Here is a 20,660-nt window from a genome sequence, read left to right as displayed (position 1 = left end):
CGAGGTTCGGGTTTTTTTTTTTTTTTTTTTTTTTTTTTTTTTCTCAGAAGCAACACAATCAGCAATAACTTTCACTAAGATAAAAGATTTATGCAGAATAGTTGGTAAAAAGTAAAGACAATACCATACAATGTAGATAAAATCTTGAATATCAATAATCATCCGAAAGTCGCACATAAAATGAATCGAGGTTTGGTTTCTTTTTTTTTTTTTTTTCTCAGAAGCAACACAATCAGCAATAACTTTCACGGAGATAAAAGATTTATGCAGAATAGTTGGTAAAAAGTAGAGACACTACCATACAATGTATTAATATGCTTTCAAGTTGTTTCAAATGGCAAAGGGCTCAAATGCACTTAAAACTGGAAATAAAGCATTCATTTTCAGGTTTTCAGTTTCGGTACTGTGATGGTTCATCGAACCAACTCTTAGTCTCGCTCGCTGATAGCAGTCAAGTGCTCATCGATCTCCTCGACGGACAACACTTTGAAGACTGGATTCTCCTTCCTCACCACTCCAACCTATAGAAGAGGAAAGTACGATAACCGTATCAGGCATTATTATGGACTTGATAATTTAATCAGTCCACAAAGTAGTAAAAAATGGGAAACATCTGCAATAGTCAATAATTGAACTAAATACAGGTAACTTTCAGTACCTCAATCTCGCTAGCCTTAAAATCCTCTTGCAGAACTGATTGTAGGGCAGAAATTGCAGTCTATAATTGAAAGCAAAAAGGGAATTTTAGACTCCAGAAATAGAATGACGCAGACATAGAACAAGCAATCGTTCCATGAAATATAACGATAAGGACTGATTAGCTTACAGCCCATGAAGATATCCAATCATAGGACGGTAAAATGCATGTAAGAACATATTGTGTATGCAAGTTGGACCTCATAATTTGTGATAAGAATGCATATTTCTTTCAAAGAGAAAGCAACACTTACCTGCACAGTTTCCTCATAGGTGAATGCAGGATCATTCTTCATTTTCTTCTCCAAAAAATTAATTGCCTCTTGCTCCTTCAATCCAGCGCTTGTTGCCTAAAGAATGTGAAGTGAGATCCCCAAGTAAAAAATTAACCTAATTGAACAGCTTGGTAAAAAGAACTGAAGGCAATTTAATTCAATGTTCTCTTCCCAAATAATAATTTTCTTTATCAATCATACAACCATATAGTTATCACCACCAATAAACAAAATTGCTATTTGCAACTTTTTAACCTGATCTTATGATCAAGGTAAACAAAGGACACAGATGGCAAAATAAAATCACATGACATCTTTTCCCATCAAATAAAGCCCATAGCTCGCGTAAGCAGCTTTGTGTGTGTATGTGCAGAGACATGCACACTCGCACGCATCTTCATCCGTTTGACCCATAATAAAATGTTAACAATATATGCATAGTCCCTAATTTGGGTTATATTAAACAGTCTTTTTCCACTTCTCTCATATACATCTATAAATACACCAAGAAGGCAACATGTTATGAAATAGAATGTAAAAGAAATGCTTCTGCATACCTTGTGGCCAAAGAAATGGCCAGCTGGGTCACATTTATAGAGTCGAGGTCCAAATTCTTCATCAATACCCAGAATCATAGCAACTTCAAAAGAAAATCAGAGAAACATGGCAGAGAGAGAAACATCAGTTAGAAGGTCAATGACAGGAGTTTGCAAAGGAAAAAGAACAAGAGTTTGCACTAAGCAGGGCCTCATATCTATCTTGTAATCTTTCACAGTTATGAAGGACAAGAAACAAACCTACTCCAAGTGGTCTCATATAAGCATGTTGAGTATAGACCTGTGATTTGTCGGCAATCCTGGAAATAAAAGAATGTAAGGCTTTCATTCATCAGTGGTCACTCAATGTCATATGTCACTAAAATAGTATAAATTTAAGCAACGAAAAAAATTGAAATGAATAAGTGGCAGTAGAATTTAAGCGGGCAAAACAAAACAATTTTACCATTTAGATAATACATCCACAGGCATTTCATATCCATATCTGAAACGAAACTCAGCTGCTTCATTCCTTGCCTGCTGAACTAAGGTCCTTGCATCAGCTGGAAAATGAAAAACCAAAGACATCTAAGCTCTATACGTTTTAAGAGCACTTGATACAGAAACATGTTTTTACAGGATTTATCTCATCATTTCTATCATTCACCAATCATGACACATATATCATTTGAATAATACTAACAACTGACTTTGCAATTCAGATAAAGTCATACATGTAAAATTAAGATCCTTTGAATGTCTAAGGTTTATATTGATGCCTTGATCTACATAGTTTCATCAAAATTTAAGCTGAAAAGAGCGTAAAATGGAACCTGTCATGCCAGTTGCTAGCAACCCAAGGTACTTTGTAATTGGGAACAGATGTGTCACACTAGTATGATCCAAAAGCTTGTCCTGCATAATTTAAGAATAGAAAAACCATAAAAATTTAAACCTCAAGTAAACCAATGTTTAACTGCAATTAACCAACAACACTTACCGGGACCTTCTTCTGAGTCACAACGCAGACTGAATCCTTTCCTCGAACACCGATCGAGGTAACCCCAGCAGCTTTGACAGCCTTGAAAGCATACTCTATTCAATCATTACAAAAACCAATCAATTATGATCAGCACAATAACTCCATTGAGCAAAAACAGGATATAGGACCAGAATCTTATTAGCCACGTCTATCATTGAGTCATCATATGGTCAGCCTTAGATTTGAGTGATACACATGACACAAAATAAGGTTCACTCCATCGGATGTGGCACAACAAATCATATAAGTATCAATCAAAAAGGAAATTTGGAGCGTCATGAAACAAAAAGTTCTACCGAAACATGAATTTTAGATAGCATTATTTAGTAACATTTAACATGTGCTTGGTAAATACTATCAGCTGGGTGTTCCAACAGGCTTCTTAGTTGTTACTAAGCCATTACAATAGTACTCAACTAATCAAAACTATAGCTTTCTCTCCTTTTCAATTTTCACAGCATCCAAACAGCAAGTCAATTTAAATCTGAAGATGGGTTCTAAAGCTGAAAAAGTAACTGAGCCTAGTATTACTTAAATCATCAAAATGGGTTCCAAAATTTCAGTATTGATTCCTCTTAACACTTAAAAAATATCACTTATCCAGAAGTTGAATTCATCGAAATAACACAAAACATGCAAATTTTATAAGATCATATTAAACAATAAGTTGAAGACAAGACTTCGGTGCATACCCACTTGAAAGAGACGACCTTCAGGTGAAAAAATGGTTATATGACGATCATACCCTCCTCCACTTCCTCTACTCATTGTTGCCTTCCCTTCTCTTCAAGGAATTTTGATGGGTTTTATGAATTTTGGGAGATTTTTGCCGGTTTCTTTTTGTACAAAGCTAAAAGAAAGATCTTGTTCCTTAAGAAAGGAAGAGAAACAACAACGGGCTAATTCCAGAAATTACCCCGGGTTTTCAGTAACTACAATTACACACTGAATTTTATATATTCTAAAAATAACCCATAAAAGTTTGAAAGCTAGTCAAGTACCACTCCTCAAACTCAAAGGCTCAAACTGACTTTGTTTCATTTTCCTTACCAAAATTATATGAATGACTCTTTTGCCCTTATTTTTGTAAATGTAATGAATGCTACCTGACATTTATCCCGTAAAATTGCTTAATATAAATATATCTATTGTCATTTAAAAATATTATATGCCCTTATTATGGGTGTTCGATATTTTTTTTAAGAAGGTAAGGATTTTTTGATAATTAGAGAGGTATATAATACTTTTCAATAACAGCGATGTACTTGTGTTAAATAATCTCAAAGGGGGTAAATGAGGTAAATCCCTTGAATAATATTCAAAACCTTTCTGTGGTATTTAACAAATATATTCAAATTTAACATCCAATTGATAATTTTTTAAAATCCGGGGCTAGTCTAAAATTACCCTAACTTTCAAGTTTGGGCAAGGACCCAGGCCCAATTAAGAAACCCGCCCAACTACGTATATAAACAAACTCGTCTTAGGGTTTACAGATGGTTTTACTCTGCATTGCAGCCGCAGCAAGGACAAGACTGGGCAGAGGACGATCACAATCCATATCAAAAAATGAAGACGATTCTTTCTTCGGAGACGATGGACATCCCTGACGGCGTTAAGATCAAGATTAACGCCAAGATTATCGAAGTGGAGGGGCCCAGAGGCAAGCTCAGCCGCAATTTCAAGCACCTCAACCTCGACTTCCATCTGATGACCGACGAGGAGACGGGCAATCGCAAGCTCAAGATCGACGCTTGGTTTGGTACCCGCAAGACCAGCGCCGCCATCCGAACCGCCCTTAGCCACGTGGGGAATCTTATCACCGGTGTCACTAAAGGTTACCGTTATAAGATGAGATTTGTCTACGCTCACTTTCCCATTAACGCTTCCATCACGAATGGAAACAAGTCCATCGAGATCCGTAACTTTCTTGGAGAGAAGAAGGTACCTTTTATTTTTGGTAACGTTACTGGGATGATGTAGCTTTTACTGATTATTTTTTTAAGTAAAATAGTAGTAGAAGTAGTAGTAGTGGCAGTATTCCAGGAAATCCTTACTGGTCCGCTAGTGTTACTGGACAATTTAGAACTTGAAAATAGTCCAATTGTTAATGCTATGTTAATATTTGATTTGATTTTATATGAACCGTTTAATTTTGACATTATTTGTCAAATATTGCGATTGCATTTAAGGGATTGTCTCATGGAACAAATTTGATTTTGGATTTCGAAGCGATTATCTTATAACTAATGTATGTGTTTCTGAGTAGTGTTAGGATTTCATTTACCATTAGATGCTTTTGTGTGAGTTTGCATTGTGGCACTTGGGAGTTTTAAGATGTGCAAAAGATTTTATGGTCAGTAGTGGTTTACAAATCAGATTTTCTTCTTATTCATGTGGAAAAAAATTTGTTGGTAACAACAGGTTCGAAAAGTGGATATGCTTGAAGGTGTGAACATTGTCCGATCCGAAAAGGTAAAGGATGAGATCGTATTGGATGGGAACGACATTGAGCTGGTGTCTCGGTCTTGTGCTTTGATTAATCAGGTGATTCTTCTTTCTCTCTATACATGTGCCTTGTGTGTGTGGGTGTGTGCGGATGGGCATGTATGTGGTGCCACTCCTGACTGCTTCTTGCCTGTACACATTTATGCTAATCTATGGTCTTTGTGTATATATGCATTCACATATTCTGACTGTGTAGTCTTTATTTTGAACAGAAATGCCATGTCAAGAACAAGGATATCAGGAAGTTCCTTGACGGTATTTATGTCAGTGAAAAGGGCAGCATCGTTACAGAAGAATGATTAATTTTTAGTTTTATGTCATAGTAATCTTATGGAGTTTTTTGTTCTTGATTCTACCCCGTTATTTTGTGTTTGTGGAGTTGTTTGTATTAGAGAATTTTGGATTTCTGCTTTACTAGTCTTTAATGGTTTTGTTCCAATATGTTATGGATATCATAACTTTGCCATATTATCCCTATTGAAATCTTCTTTTAAGAAGTTGAGTATGAGTTATGGGTGTTATATTAACACATGAAGTTAAATGATATTTGTAATCGTGGAATGCAAGCCAATGGTTTGAAACCATTTTTCTAGTTTTTAAGTGTTTTGGCAAGGGTTTGAAGCTCTTTCTGTCGTAATGAATTACCTCTTGACTAAATTGATGTTCTTTTGAGTTGTATGTGGTATTCCAAGTGATCTTCAATTGAGATTATCCACTCAGGAGAAATGAACCATTTAAACATGGCAACTTTGTAATTGAGGCTATGTTATAAGTAACTCAATTTTTGGCCTGTCGTTGACCAATGACCAATGGTTGAGGTGTATTCTCAAAGTACCTATTCCAATCTTATGGGTAAACCCTAAACCCATGATTGGGTATCACTAACACCCATGTGTCCATTAGTAGTAGATAGAAATATGGAATGGTTTTGTCGATTATTATGTCACTTTTGAATCCCAAACACTTCGATTAGGGGTTTGTAGTTTGTACACAAAGATTTAAGATTTCTAAGTTTTGAGGCCTGGCTTCTTTAGTGTTATCTACCTACCAAATAGAAAGCATGTTCAGGAAGATAACCCTTTGATTGTTTCTTCTAAGCCAACGTATTTACACAGAGAATTGATAAATAATTCGTGCTCTTGCTATGGTTTAGTGATCCTTTTCAAGTAATTCATCCAACCCAAGGATATATATTGAAGGTGATCCACCTAAAGGCATTCAAAAGGAAATGAGCTCTTGCTATGATTAAGCAATCTTCTTCAAATAATTCGTCCACCCCAGAGATAGATGTTGGAGGTCATTCACCTTAAACATCTAAAAGGAAATGAAGCTTGAGGGTGGAATGCAGATGTTGAGTGGCAACTGTATTTAATTTAGACTTTAGACCATTGTGCGAGTTTCTTCATAGTAACTTGACCTTGTTTTTCTATCTTCTTTACGTTTAGAAATGTATCTGCAAGCATGCAAAACCAATAAAGTAATTAAATTTTATGATTAAAATGGTATATGCAAAACCCAAAAAGCAATTAAAAAAAAATCAATGCGTTTGCCGGGAGTCGAACCCGGGTCTATTGCTTGGAAGGCAATTATCCTAACCGTTGGACTACAAACGCTTATGGAGAGATGTGGTCATATGTTCTTATTTGTTCAATAATTTTTTTTAACTCAATGTAGTCTTTTGAGGTTGTTATGTCCACCCTTAAGAGAGTGAAATATAAAATACACCCACAATTTAATAAAAGTATTATATATTACTTTTAGATGGTTTTTCGATTCCTTTTTCAATGATTTTAAAAAGATAAAAAATAATAATCAATTCATCTACGGTCCTAATAAGCTCCTATTTTGTGAAAGTTAAGCTTATAATTTAATAAATAATATTACGTAAACACTTATGTCAAATTAATCTCTTACTAATTTAGTAGTATAATAGTAACAATAGAATCTATAACTTATCACATCTTTTATCAAATCTTGTTCAATAAAACTATGCTTACTCACAATCTTACTAACCATCTTACTATCCTGATAAATATAACGGCATAGTATATGTACTATGCGTATGGTACCCATACTATGCTGTTATATTTTCTAGGATTGTAAGATGGTTAGTAAGATTGTGAGTAAGCATAACATTACTCAATCTTGTTACCAATCAATGTGGTTCGAGAGCTCACAATTTTCATTAATCGAGTCTTACCCTTCCAACAGCCCACAACACACAAAACAGCCCCAAACTTGAAATCTCAAATACTTCTCCACAATAACTCCACAAATCGACAACACAACAATAGCATCGAAGGTAGAATTCGGCCAGCACAATAAATAACTCAAAACATACACACAACAACAATACAAACTTCAAATGATCACAAAGGATAACACAATAGCCAATCTCAAGGCTTAAAGATAATGTCACCCGCCAAGAGTCCCAAACTTAAAGGCTAAACCCCCGGTTTGAATCCACCAACACGTTCGGCTAAGACTTGGATAAAGAATAGTGTGTTTGCTCTCTCAAGAGATTTCAAATTCATTCAACAAGTCTACCCATTATAAAGGAAAATTTGGCGTTATATATGGCCTTATAAAAGTTGCCCTAAAAAAGCTTCAATCTTGTTCGTACATGTGGCTCACAACTAAGCAAAGCATAATCTAGACCATAAAAGTGGCTGTCAAGATTGAACACCATACAAGTGGAGTTATTGTGTAGTAGTGTTTGAGCTATGAAGTTTAGGGTTGTTTGTGTGTTGTGGGTTGTTGGAAGTCATCTTTAACTCATTCAAACTAAGTCAAAATGGACTCGCTCTAAATTAAGTAACAATACAATAACAAAATGCCGTTGCTTTAGGGGATAACTTAGAGCATCTTCAATTGTATTCTTTATTTTAAAGAATATTTTTCATATAAATTAAGAGCATTTTCATTAATTTCTAGGTATAAAGGAAAAAAAATTATTCAAATCTAATAAACTTTTTAAATTTAATGAAAATGCTCTTTATTTTTAAGAAAGAAACTTAATAAGAAAGAAAATTAATAAATAGAATACATGGAAACTTGTAATTTATTAATTAAAATTAAGATATGGAGTGAAATTTGACTCTCTAGATGTGGAGAGTCAAACTCATTCTTTAAATTATATTTAAAGAATAAATAGTCTGTTGGACTCTTGTTTTTATAGATAAATTCTTTATAATAAAGGGTTTGGATCATATAAAAAGTTCTTTGAAGATACTCTTAGGTTGGCTAATTAATATGTCCCATACTTTATTATTTCCATTGTAATGGTTAAGAATTGTTGAATGAAATTGAAGTCTCTTGAGAGAGCATTTATCCATTTCCTTTACGCCTTGAGGCTGGCTTTGCCTTGTGTTGATTGTTTTTTTAGTGTCATTTATAGTCTTGTTTGGAGCTGCCGAATTTACCTTGTGTTATGGAGTTCTTATTTTGCCGTTTGAGATAGTTTTGGTGTAGTTGAGTTGATTTGGAGTATTTGTGTTGTGTTTGTTCTATTGTGAACCTCTGGGAAGTGCTTAATTATAGGTTGTTTTAGTACATTTGTGGGTTGTTTTGTTAAGTTGAGGTTGCATTGTTGGAGATTTGCAATTGTTCGTAACCGATTGTGTAGTTTGTGTCGCTTCGAGCTAAATTAACTCACTCTAAGCTAAGTCAAAACGCATCAAGTGGTGTCAGAGCTTTGGTTGTGTAGAGTGAATTCGTTCCTTCTCATTTCTTGTCGGTTTCATCTTTTTGCTGTATTTTCTTTTGATCGAGTTTCATCACCTTGCAGATTTGAGAACAAATCTTCTTCAACTCGGGGAGAATGATTCGAATTCACATTCAAGGTAGCCCATTAAACTTCTTATGGGGCAAACGAAGTTGATGCGTTTTAACTTAGCTAGAGTGAGTAGAAAATGCTTCCAAATGGCAATGACAAGTGGTAACGCAACTAACTCCAATCGGCTATCCAAACAACACTTAAAATAACACAAAATACACAAGTAACATAAAGGATAAAATCCTAACAATCTAATTTGTGGTGGTTAGAAGTTTTTGTCATTACATTCTAGCAGTACCATATATTATCAAAATTGCATTTTGAAACGACTTTTTGAAACCAGAGATGGGTTTGAATTAGAACAAGATTGAGACTTCACATGACTCAACAATCACTGACTAAGATGATGAAGCTTTGAAAAGTGATTTTGATTCTTATTCAAAGTTAACTTTAGAATCAAAGAACAACGACGGAAGCTCATTACCAGAAAACATTACCAAGGAGAATGATTGTGTTAATCTTGATCCGACTTTCAAGATTAGTCCTAAAACTTGTTGTTCAACTTCGACGCCTATGTTGGCACCACTTGATGCAGATCCTTTAATGCCACCTTATGATCCTAAAACAAATTTTCTGTCACCAAGGTCTCAGTTTCTTTACTACTACCCAAATCCGCGAATCGAGCTTATTCAAAAAAAGGATAGAGATGGTAAGCAGTTGGAGGAGAGTTTTGTATCAAAAAGTTTATCTAATAGTGAAGTTAGTGGAATTCTGATAATTCCCGGAAAGAATCTGAGGATTTTTCTTCAGATGAAACAGTGAAAGAAGTAGAAGAAGTTGAATCAACAAATTAAATTTGAAAGTCAAGCTGATAATTTAATAAATAATGTTACTTAAATACTTAGATATTCGGTTGATTTCTTACTAATTTAGTAGTATAACTATAACGATAGAATCCATAACTTATTACATCCTTTATCAAATCTTGTTACCAATCAATATGGACTTTTTTTTTTCCCCCTTTTTTGGGTAGCCGAGGTGTTCGACTAGCTTGTACGCACCTCAATTAATAACTGAGGTCTATTGAACAATCTACAAACTCAAAAGACCAAGTAAGTCACACTGTTATTATGGTAGATGACTCCAAAGTTTGAACTTTGAACCTAAGAACTCAACGAAGAAAGCAAGCCTCCTTGACCGTCAAGACAACTCTTAAAGTTCAATGTGGTTTTACCAAAATTGTAGTTTTATTTTTTGGTCTCTTAATAAAAATGACACGTTTCTTTAGTACAAATAAATATACTATAAAGAAATAAATAAAAACCCGTCTCAATTTCTTCTTGATTATGCATATATTATAAATTTAATAAATTAAGGTGGAGTGATGGGCCACCTACATAATTAGTGCCAAGTTAGGCAGCTCTACTGCCTAAATAAAGTGCTTGTCCCACACCGACATGTAGGTTCACAATTAAATAAAAATAGTCCTTTTTATGATATAATATAGATTCTAGTATTAAGTTTTATGTATTAAACATTAAAATATACGGCCTGATAGTAAATAAGTAAGTATTTATTAACTTATAATGGTTTAAATTATCATGGTTTACTAAAAGTTCACAAATTATCACCGGCAAGAGCTTGTTTGTTATTTTAGAAACCCGAAGAAGATTTTGTTATTGTATCAAATCTTAAGGGGTCAACGTTTTTAATTCTTTAAGATAATTTTATAATTTTAAGCTCCTTTATTCTATTTTTAAACTTTGGGTTAATTATAAGATTTGTCCATTAGGGTAAGCAAATCCAAATTATATTTTAATAAACTTTGCTTTAGATTTTATTCAATCCTTCGCTTTGTTGTGTGAGCATTAACATTCTAATCACCATTATTTTGTAGTATATGCCATGTGTTTCCCATGTGAAGCTTAGAGACAGTGGCGGATCCAGCCACTTTTTGGATGGGCCATGAAATTTTTTTTTTTAATATTAATATGTAAATTTATATATTTTGGCCCACCCTAATAAAAATATTAATGGACAAAAATAGTAATGTATAATAAATTTTTATTTTGGCCCACCCTAAAAGAAATTTCTAAATCTGCTACTGCTTAGAGAGAATGTTTTAAATTTGGAATTGCTTTTCTTTGTTAATGTAACTTTATAAGTCCTTTTGCCTATTCCCTAGTATTTAGGTTAACATATTGAAAAAATATATATATATATATATGGAAGTGCTTTTGGGTATTATCTTATTATGTGTATTCTTGACTTCTTGTGTTATAGACTAACATTTAAAGGAGTAAATTGATAAAAACACTTTCAAAATTACAAAAATGCTTTCATATATATATATATATATAATAAAAATGTGTGTTTTTTTTTTTTTTTTTTTTTTTTAACTAAAGTGTCTGAACCAGTTTACGCGTACTTTAACTAATATATATGGACTAATTCTTATGGGAGTTATCTCACAGCAACCTACCGCTATGGCCTTCAGGTAAATCATGGGCAAAGATAACCTTTGCTCTATTGGGAAATCGAACATGTGATTGTGGGTTTAAACCATGCATAGCTGATAGCTCCCTTAGTTCACCTTTAAAAAAATGTGTTTTTTCTTATTGTTAAAAAAAGGTTAATTTTGTCACCTCACCAAAGATCATTAAGTCTTAAACGCCTAATGATTTTTAAAAAACCATTAGATACGCATGAAAAAAGTATAATAATAATAATAATTAAAACACACAAAAAAAAAAAAAACCTTCAAGTATAACAAAAACCACAAATAAAAGAGGAATTTTGATACTTTCTGAAAATCAATAAAGCTTGGAATTTAGCGATTTCTCGAGAGTGGATGAAATTAACCCTCTTATATATAACTTCTAAATGCAATTTTTTTTTTTTCAGTCTTCTATATGGGATTGTGAGGTTACTTTATACAAGACAACCTAATGGTAGATTATTTGTGGACCTAACATAAAAAATGAGTCACATTTCACACATTTTGTCAAGGAAAACCTCAATTGTCAAAATTTCTATATCACTCTTTATGAGTCCCCACAACTTTAAACCACAAAATTGAAATTTCATTCAATAACAAACAAAAAGTATCCTCTACGGTCTACCTATCAGATTCTGAAATTATGATGCGATCTTTTTGATAATTTTATGAAAACGTTTTTCATATTTTAAAAAAAATTATTTATTTTTATTGGGTTTTTTTGAAATTCCTAGTAAGCACGAGTGATCAACTTGTGTTGGCTACATCCTTACCCTTTGTATACACTGTCTATTGGTCCTACTGATTGAATGGTCGGTGAAGTGTTTTGGATTTTAGAGAATATGTAAATATTTTTTTATTTTTTAATAACAAATAGTATGGGTTTGCAAATTCTAAAACTATGATGTGACAACATGTTATTTTCTTTTAAAGTCTCTCCACAAAATCATGGTCCCAAAAGTTGCCATCAAAGAATCCTATGTTGAGATCAATGGTAGATATTGTAGTGGGTCCATAATGTTAATTGAACCAAGTGTTAGGTGGAAATTGGACACAAATGAGACCACGAATAATATTACACCAACAATACACTTTTACAAATTTTCTTTCATAATTTGGACGTAACAGTTCGTAATGGAAAATAATAGAGATACTGAGAGTTGTGCACCGAATTTGTGCACCGAATGACATGGTTCAATCTTGATTGTTGATTAATTATAACTTAATATTAATCGATGATTAGGATTTCGTCACGTAATTTGGTGTACTACTCTCGATGACTGTAGCATTACTCGTTCATAATTGATTAGTTTATAACAGATCTTACATAATTCTCACCAATTAATTGTAAATTGATCAATTATAAATTACTCATGGGACCATTATGGTGGTCCTCAGTGCAGCAGATTTTAATGAGCAATTATATGGAGGATTAATGACTTCAAATGAATGGCAGACAGCCATTACTTGCTCTATTTTTCTATTTCAATTATGCCAATTAATTCAAGGTCTCTATGATGGGTTTTTTTACATGATTTTCTTGGTGAGATGTTCCTGTGCATATGGTCCTATTTTACTATCATGCGTCTACCCAATCACCAATTTTATATTCGAGATAGTATTTTCAATTAAGGTTTATTTGATTTATCTCTGTAAAATTGTTTAATATGAAATGTATCCACTGTTATTAAAAAGTTTTATATATCACTCTTTAATTATAAAAAAATCCATTAAAAATATCAAAAATCATGTTACAAAGATATTAAAAACCTTAACAAAAAGTGCTTAGTATTTTTTTAATACCGAGCATCTTTTAATAATGTTATATTTTCAAAGTTAAGATATTATCTCGACTTATTACATAAATAACATAGTATTGTTTTGTCATTTGTCGTAATCAGCACCTTATCTTTGGGTACGGCCAACTCCCATAGTGTGAGTAGTGTTTACAAGGCCCGAAAAACTAATTTACCGCGGTATGTTTAACCAGCGATTACTAGAGATTCTAACTTTATGCATGCGAGTTGCAACCTACAATCTAAATTGGGGATGGGTTTTGGAGTTAGCTCCCCCTCGTCGGTATTATCTCGATTTATTCGATAAATAACATAAAATATTAATGACTAAAATATATGGATAAGATTTATAGGTGAATCGAAATATAATATAATTAACATAAACATATGATAAAAACAATCAAATAAGAAACATTATCTTATGTTTGTATGCATCATAGTGAAGTCAACAACATTAATTAAACAAATATGATCCACTCATTTCAATAAACTTTGTTTGTATTATTAATAATTGGAGATTTTAATATTTGGTTGAATTTATTCAACCATTATATTACAAGCAAATGAGCTCAAACATTCAACTATTGTGATATCATTCTATTTTTTTTTTTTTTTTTGTTTAGAGAATTTGTTATATGATAATATTTATTATTTCTCAAAGCACAAAATCTTATAAAACTCTAACCCAATACTATTTATAAAAGGTTTAAAAAATGGGGTTATTTTTTAAAAGCGTCAAATCCCTTCTATAACTATTAAAAATTCCTCATTTCGGGAAATTTTAATAATTATTAAAGAGTTTTTAATAGTTTATAAAATAATAAATTTGGTCAGATGGGTAGCTCTTTAACCATTGAACCCTAGCATGATAAATGCGATTATAATAAACCTTTTAAAATATAACACTTTTAAAGTGATTGACGTGGCAAGTTCTTATTGGGCACATAACAAAAAAAATCCTCTACTTGGGCACATGAGAGTACATTACTTGTCCCAGAGTCAAATCACTATGACGTTTCTTCGTCCCATCAAGCTCCACGTGCGAGCCTACCATTGGCTCCCATTAGATTAAACTATTAATTCCACTAACAACAGACAACTGTAATCTAGTCTTCTTCTTCTTCTTCTTCAGTCGTTAAATCAATGTTACATGACATGCATGCTTATATACATTACACATACATACACATGATTCGCATGAATACATACAACCAATATTTCTAATTAAATTTGATATTAATTGGATAAAAAGTAGTATATATTATGTCAAAATATTTGAGAATTCAGGCATCCATGGTGCAGAGAGAGAGTTGAACAGTTGATAGACAGATAGATCATAGATATATATACATACAAAACATACACATAATCATCAATCATTAATCCATCTTTTTCTTTTTCACTTTAATATATAAAAACCTTCCAACTGCCCCCACAATCGTTTCATATTATATTTATATATACGAATACATATACACACTGGTTGTTGTTTTGTCTTCTCTTCACGTTTATCTTTCCTTACCACGCTGACCCTTTTGCAGTTTTTTTAACTTTTTTTCCAAAAATCTCGCTGGAGATTCTGTACCGTCGGCGGCGGAGCTATTCTCCTTTACATGGCAACCGAGTTTGCCACCTCTGTAGACTATGGACTCACTCTTTCCAAAAGAATATACTACGGAAAAGGCTCGGCAACAAGCCCGCCGGTCATGGCGCCGCCGGTGATGAAGAGGGAGCAGGAGGGTTACTTGCCGGAGGCCGTGATGGTTTACGCTGTGGTGCCGGATCCTGAGGTGGTGGATAACCCTGACGTGCCCAGCTACCAACCGTACGTGCATGGTAAATGTGTACCTCCGGCTTTGATACCGTTGCATATGCATGGAGTGAGCATGGAAGCCGATTGCTGTTTGGATACGGCTTATGTTACCGTCGAAGGAACTTGGCGTGTGCACTGTGTTACGACCAGCAGGAAATGCGATTGCAGGATTGCTATTCCACTTGGAGAGCAGGTACCAATAATGGCTTTTATTTTTCTTGTTCTTAATTTCGGGTTTTTGTTACGCTACCGGGTCCATTAATGTTACCGGAAGTCCAGTAGTGATTACGCTGTGAATTGTGATTGATAACGTTTACTGGAATTGTGATGTTATTGGGTGTGTTTCTACCAGTTGATCAACGGAAGAAACTTGCCCGGTAACGTTAACGGGACAGTAAGAGGGTACGACCCGGTTTAGGGTTTAGGAACATCTTTGAGCTTGGTATTATGTAAATTAATGTTTGAAGAAGCTTAATTTTATGTTCTCAAGAGATAAAACATGATGTGGCTAACAGGGTTCACTTCTAGGTGTTGAGGTAGACATTGCTGGAAGACTATTTCACACCAAGTTGATCACTGAAGAAGATGCAGAGTTTCAGGAAAATGTAGCGAAAACCAAACCCGGCGGCCGCTTTCTGAAAGGCCAAATCTACACTTTCAAAATCCCACAGGTAATTTTGATTGATTCCTCAGGAGTTTGTTTCATTTTCTTCTGCAATTTGCTGCAATGTGTTTTATGTGTTTTTCACCATTTTTAGGTTGATGGAGGTTCCACTCTTTCAATTAAAGTCAGTTGGTCTCAGAAATTGACATATGAAGAGGGCCAGTTGTGTCTCAGTGTACCGTTCAATTTTCCTGGATATGTATTTCCCGTGGGGAAGAAAATTTTCAAGAGAGAAAAGATACAATTGAATGTTAACTCCGGCTTAAGTGCAGTAATTGAATGCAAATGTACTAGCCATCCTCTGAAGGTAAGTTGTTTTCGCGATGATGATAAGTTTCCGATTAGCTTCAGAATACATTGAGTGTGACATGATTATAATGACTTTCCAGGAAGTAAGTCGCGGCGCAGGGAAAGCGAGTTTCTTATATGAAGCACAAGTGCCAGCATGGTCCAGTTCTGACCTCAAATTTTCGTATACAGTAAGATTTTCGGCTTTCCCTTGTAATGCTTGAGTACTGATGTGAAGAAGAATTAACTAATTCTGCTTGAGCGTTTGTGTTATTAGGTCTCTTCGGATGATTTATTTGGTGGCATTCTGTTACAATCTCCATCTTTGCATGATTTTGATCAAAGACAGATGTTCTGCCTCTCTCTTTTCCCTGGAAAGAGCCAGAGTAGAAAGGTTTTCCGAAAGGCAGTGGTGTTTTTAGTTGATATAAGTGGAAGTATGCGAGGAGACCTTCTTGAGAATGCGAAAAATGCCCTATTGGCATCTTTCTCTAACCTCAGCCCAGAGGATTCCTTCAACATCATTGCTTTCAATGGGGAGATTCGCTTATTCTCATCGTCAATGGAGCTGGCCTCCAAGGGAGCTATCCAAAATGCTACCCAGTGGCTTAACGATAATTTAATTGCAGATGGTGGTACAGAAATTTTGCTTCCCCTTAAACAGGTTCGTTTAAGTTACCATCCAAGTATTACTCAGCTTCTAGAGTTAACAGTTGCTTTCCATATTAAGTTCCCAACTGCCATAGTAACCTATGTGACATAAAACAAGGAGATGGGGTCTACTTCGTGTAATTCAGTCATGTTGTAGCGGGGTCATTGTCACTTGGTTCATTAGTATCGTATTGTGGTCATCATGCCATCACCTCCATGCATTAATAAGATTGATGGTTTTGTGGCCATCTTTGATAACAGCCTGTATCCTCAGGACCACTGAAGGGGTTTTTATTCCTTATCATGACACTCACATGGAATTGCCTGGATATTTGATGTCTTTCTTAATGGGAATTAATGTGACATGGCCTAATCAACATAGAGTTTTATTCAACACTTGTCTTACATCTATCAGTTTCTTTATGGGAATTTACTGAATAAGATTTGATCTTCTGTTCTGTTTAGGCATTGAAGCTGTTGTCTGACACAACTGAATCAATTCCTCTCATTTTTCTTATAACCGATGGGACTGTGGAAGATGAGAGAGCGATTTGCAATGAAATGAAAAGTTATCTCACGAGTACAAGAGCAATTTCTCCTCGCATATGCACTTTTGGCATAGGTAAGTCTTTGGTGTTGAGGATTTACTTCCTGTTTTTGGTGCAATTCTTGACTTGTTCTTCCAGTTTTGGACAGTGGAGTCACTTTTTGACAATATAGATTATGGGGTTTAGACAAATAATCACTTATATTGTTTTTGTGCATAAACCTCGCTTCAGGTTCATACTGCAACCACTACTTCTTGCAAATGCTAGCACAAATTGGCAGGGGTCATTATGATAGTGCTTATCATCCAGGCAAGTTCTTTTTCATTTTTTTATCTTCTCCTATTTTGATGGGAATTTAGACGTGCAATGAAAGTCTTGTATCGTATTCCCTGAAACAAGTTAGTGGACAGTAAAGATCATTTCATTCTTATATGTACTTCTTTATATTTGGCCAGATTTTGTTGAGTATCGAATTCAAAGGTTATTTTCAGCTGCTTCATCAGTCATTTTAGCTGATGTAACATTGGACACTAGCAAGCATGTTGACTCACTGGAGGTGATTTTCCTTTGCAAAGAGGGCCTTTTTATTCATTTGTGTGGTAATATTTTATCTCTCTGGTTGCATAACCGAGTTATTGCATTCTCTGTTCCTTGCAGTTGTTTCCATCTCATGTCCCAGATCTCTCTTCCGGTAGTCCTTTGATTGTATCAGGCAGATACACCGGAACATTTCCTGACTATGTTAAAGTTAGTGGCACAACGGCTGATATGACCAATTTTGCAATAGACTTGAAAGTACAGAATGCGAAGGATATACAGCTTGATAAAGTAATTGTTCAAAACTTGATATTTCTAACTCTGCACAAATAACATAACTGTTTTTGCTGTCAAAATTGGTTTTATAATTGTTTAATCATATATGATTAGTATGGCTCAGAATGTCCTATATCTGGCTTCTGGAATGATTATGATACATTGCAATGATCTGAATCTCCATGTTTACTCATTTCAGTATGATTTCTTATCTGATTATCCTTTTGCTCATCAGCTATTTGCAAGGAGACAAATAGATATGCTCACAGCTCGTGCGTGGTTGTCAGAAAGTAAAGAGCTTGAGGATAAGGTAAGCTATTTTGCTGGTGTTAAAGATGACAATGTTATTGATACAAATCAGATTTTTGACTTTTGGAACAGCTAACTGCAACTCATTGTAGAAGGCTAGAATATGATGAGTTATGAAAGATAATTCCATCAGTTCCTGCAAACACAAATGGTGTCTTTATGCATCCTGAGATGATAATGTTATTGTGTAGGTTGCAAAAATGAGCATACAAACCGGGTTTCCTTCCGAGTATACACACATGCTTTTACTTAAAAGTGGCAAGGAACCTGAACCAGTTCTTATGCAGGAGGTATGCATACATGATTTACCTTATGATCTACAGAAACGTTGCAAGCTATCTGTGTAAATTATGTCCACAATTCTGCTGGCCCAAGTTAGATCAATTTAAGTGATCTCGAAAGAGTGCTCATATGACATTTAAGTTAGATTATTATGAATCACAAACTTATAGAGTTTTCGCCGATTCTGCAGAATTATTGCTTGTAGTATACATGAGCATTTCAGTCGTACTTATTGATATGTTTCTTCTGAATACTTTAAACCAGATACTCAACAAAATTGACCTGCTAAAGAAGGTGGACTCCAGTAACCAAAACATCATTTTCCTTGGAAGTCTAGGTGTCGGGTTTGGCAACATGAAAGCAACAGCAGAGAATACTCCTCCAGGCTTCGAGGAATCGAAGTCATATGAAGCAGCAGATCTCTTGGTTAAGGTTGCTTCCAACTGTTGCGGCAGTCTGATTGATCACTGCTGTTGCATGTGCTTCATCCAGACTTGTTCATCTGTGAATAAGCAATGCTCGATTGTCCTCACACAGCTTTGCGCCGCCCTTTCTTGCTTGGAGTGCGTAAATTGCTGTTTTGAGCTTTTTGAATGCTTCTAATGGAAGTAGAAAGCTAACTGAAAACAGAATACAAATATACTATTGTCATAATGTGTATATGTATATGCATATGTTGTGTTCAAATGCATCCTGTTCTTGTAGAAATGTCACCACAAGAGGCCTTTTTTGCAAGTAACTCTTCAAATCTAACAATTTATCAGTTAATTTGCAAGAAAGTACCTCTATGAAGGATTATGTTTCAATGAGTCTTCTTGGGGATATGTATACAATTATAAAATAATAAACTTAAAGGGGTCTAAAAGTAATTAAAAAATATACTAATATTTCCTAAATAATTAAACAAACAAATATTTTGGGAATAAGATGGGAATATAAATAGGAATACTAAACCAAACACACCATAGATTCTACTATTAAGTTTTTCATATTAAATATTAAAATATACAGCATGATAGTAAATAAGTAAGTATTTATTAACTTATAATGGTTTAAATTATCATGGTTTACTAAAAGTTACAAATTATCACCGGCAAGAGCTTGTTTGTATTTTAGAAACCCGAAGAAGATTTCGTTATTGTATCAATCTTAGGGGGTCAGTGTTTATTCTTTATATATAATTTTATATTTTAAGCTCCTTTATTCTATTTTTAAACTTTGGGTTAATATAAGATTTGTCCATTAGGGTAAGCAAATCCCAATTATATTTAATAAACTTTGCTTATATTTTATTCAATCCTTGCTTTATTGTGTGAGCATTAATATTCTAATCTATCATTATTTTGTAGTATATGCCATGTGTTTCCCATGTGAAGCTTAGAGAGAATGTTTTAAATTTGGAATTGCTTTTCTTTGTTAATGTAACTTTATAAGTCCTTGCCATCCCCTAGTATTTAGGTTAACATTTGAAAATATATATATATGGAAGTGCTTTTGGGTATTATCTATTATGTGTATTCTTGACTCTGTGTTATAGACAAATTTAAGGAGTAAATTGATAAAAACACTTTTAAAATTATAAAAAATGCTTTCAAATATATATATAAAAATGCGTGTGTTTTTTTTGTTAATTAAAGTGTCTGAACCAGTTTACGCATACTTTAACTAATATATAGGACTAATCCTTAGGGGGGGGTATCCCATAACAACCCACCATTGTGGCCTCCCGGTAAATCATGGGCAAAGATAACCTTTGCTCTATTGGGAAATCGAACATGTGATTGGGGGTTAAACCATGCATAGCTGATAGCTCCCTTAGTTCACCTTTAAAAAAATGTGTTTTTTCTATTGTTAAAAAAAGGTATTTTGTCACCTCACCAAGATCATTAAGTCTTAAACGCTAATGATTTTAAAAAACCATTAGATACGCATGAAAAAAGTTATAATAATAATAATTAAAACACAACAAAAAAAAAAAAAACCTTCAAGTATAACAAAAACCACAAATAAAAGAGGAATTTTGATACTTTTGAAAATCAATAAAGCTTGGAATTTAGCTATTTCTCGAGAGTGGATGAAATAACCCTTATATATAACTTCTAAATGCAATTTTTTTTTTTTTTTGTTGGTCTTCTATATGGGATTGTGAGGTTACTTTATACAAGAC

At 34.0% G+C, this 20,660-nt stretch overlaps 3 protein-coding genes and 1 non-coding gene across 5 annotated transcripts; 2 read left to right on the top strand and 2 right to left on the bottom strand.

Annotated features, from left to right (window-relative positions):
• Positions 1 to 275: 275 nt before the first annotated feature.
• On the bottom strand, positions 276 to 3,404 carry LOC116120280 (proteasome subunit alpha type-6). Its single transcript, XM_031406236.1, has 9 exons — positions 3,242 to 3,404; positions 2,508 to 2,602; positions 2,341 to 2,422; positions 1,974 to 2,070; positions 1,769 to 1,827; positions 1,529 to 1,611; positions 951 to 1,046; positions 659 to 718; positions 276 to 521 (listed from the first exon to the last, which is right to left on the bottom strand). The coding sequence occupies exons 1-9, from the start codon at positions 3,315 to 3,317 to the stop codon at positions 429 to 431; spliced, it is 741 nt and encodes a 246-aa protein (XP_031262096.1). The 5' UTR covers positions 3,318 to 3,404; the 3' UTR covers positions 276 to 428.
• A 636-nt stretch (positions 3,405 to 4,040) lies between these two features.
• On the top strand, positions 4,041 to 5,565 carry LOC116120268 (60S ribosomal protein L9). The gene is made up of 3 exons (XM_031406219.1): positions 4,041 to 4,493; positions 4,974 to 5,096; positions 5,270 to 5,565. Exons 1-3 carry the CDS (start codon positions 4,119 to 4,121, stop codon positions 5,354 to 5,356), a joined length of 585 nt encoding a protein of 194 aa, XP_031262079.1. The 5' UTR covers positions 4,041 to 4,118; the 3' UTR covers positions 5,357 to 5,565.
• Positions 5,566 to 6,598: 1,033 nt separating this feature from the next.
• Positions 6,599 to 6,670, bottom strand: TRNAG-UCC. Its single transcript has one exon. It is a non-coding gene; the product is annotated as a tRNA-Gly (tRNA).
• A 7,956-nt stretch (positions 6,671 to 14,626) lies between these two features.
• LOC116120248 (von Willebrand factor A domain-containing protein DDB_G0292028-like) lies at positions 14,627 to 19,165 on the top strand. Of its 2 annotated transcripts, none has more exons than XM_031406192.1 (12): positions 14,627 to 15,131; positions 15,454 to 15,609; positions 15,697 to 15,909; positions 15,992 to 16,081; positions 16,168 to 16,554; positions 17,007 to 17,163; positions 17,321 to 17,398; positions 17,545 to 17,645; positions 17,747 to 17,917; positions 18,138 to 18,212; positions 18,403 to 18,501; positions 18,758 to 19,165. In XM_031406192.1, the coding sequence occupies exons 1-12, from the start codon at positions 14,739 to 14,741 to the stop codon at positions 19,094 to 19,096; spliced, it is 2,259 nt and encodes a 752-aa protein (XP_031262052.1). In that variant the 5' UTR covers positions 14,627 to 14,738; the 3' UTR covers positions 19,097 to 19,165. The 2 variants fall into 2 exon arrangements, with proteins under 2 accessions (XP_031262052.1, XP_031262053.1); XM_031406193.1 differs by having other exon boundaries at positions 14,821 to 15,131; positions 15,467 to 15,609.
• Positions 19,166 to 20,660: the final 1,495 nt, after the last annotated feature.

Source organism: Pistacia vera, unplaced genomic scaffold (assembly GCF_008641045.1).
Source record: "Pistacia vera cultivar Batoury unplaced genomic scaffold, PisVer_v2 Contig93, whole genome shotgun sequence".
NCBI classification, from domain to species: domain Eukaryota; kingdom Viridiplantae; phylum Streptophyta; class Magnoliopsida; order Sapindales; family Anacardiaceae; genus Pistacia; species Pistacia vera.
The sequence above is the reverse complement of the archived record's forward strand: the minus strand, read 5'-3'. Positions and strand labels throughout refer to the sequence as shown.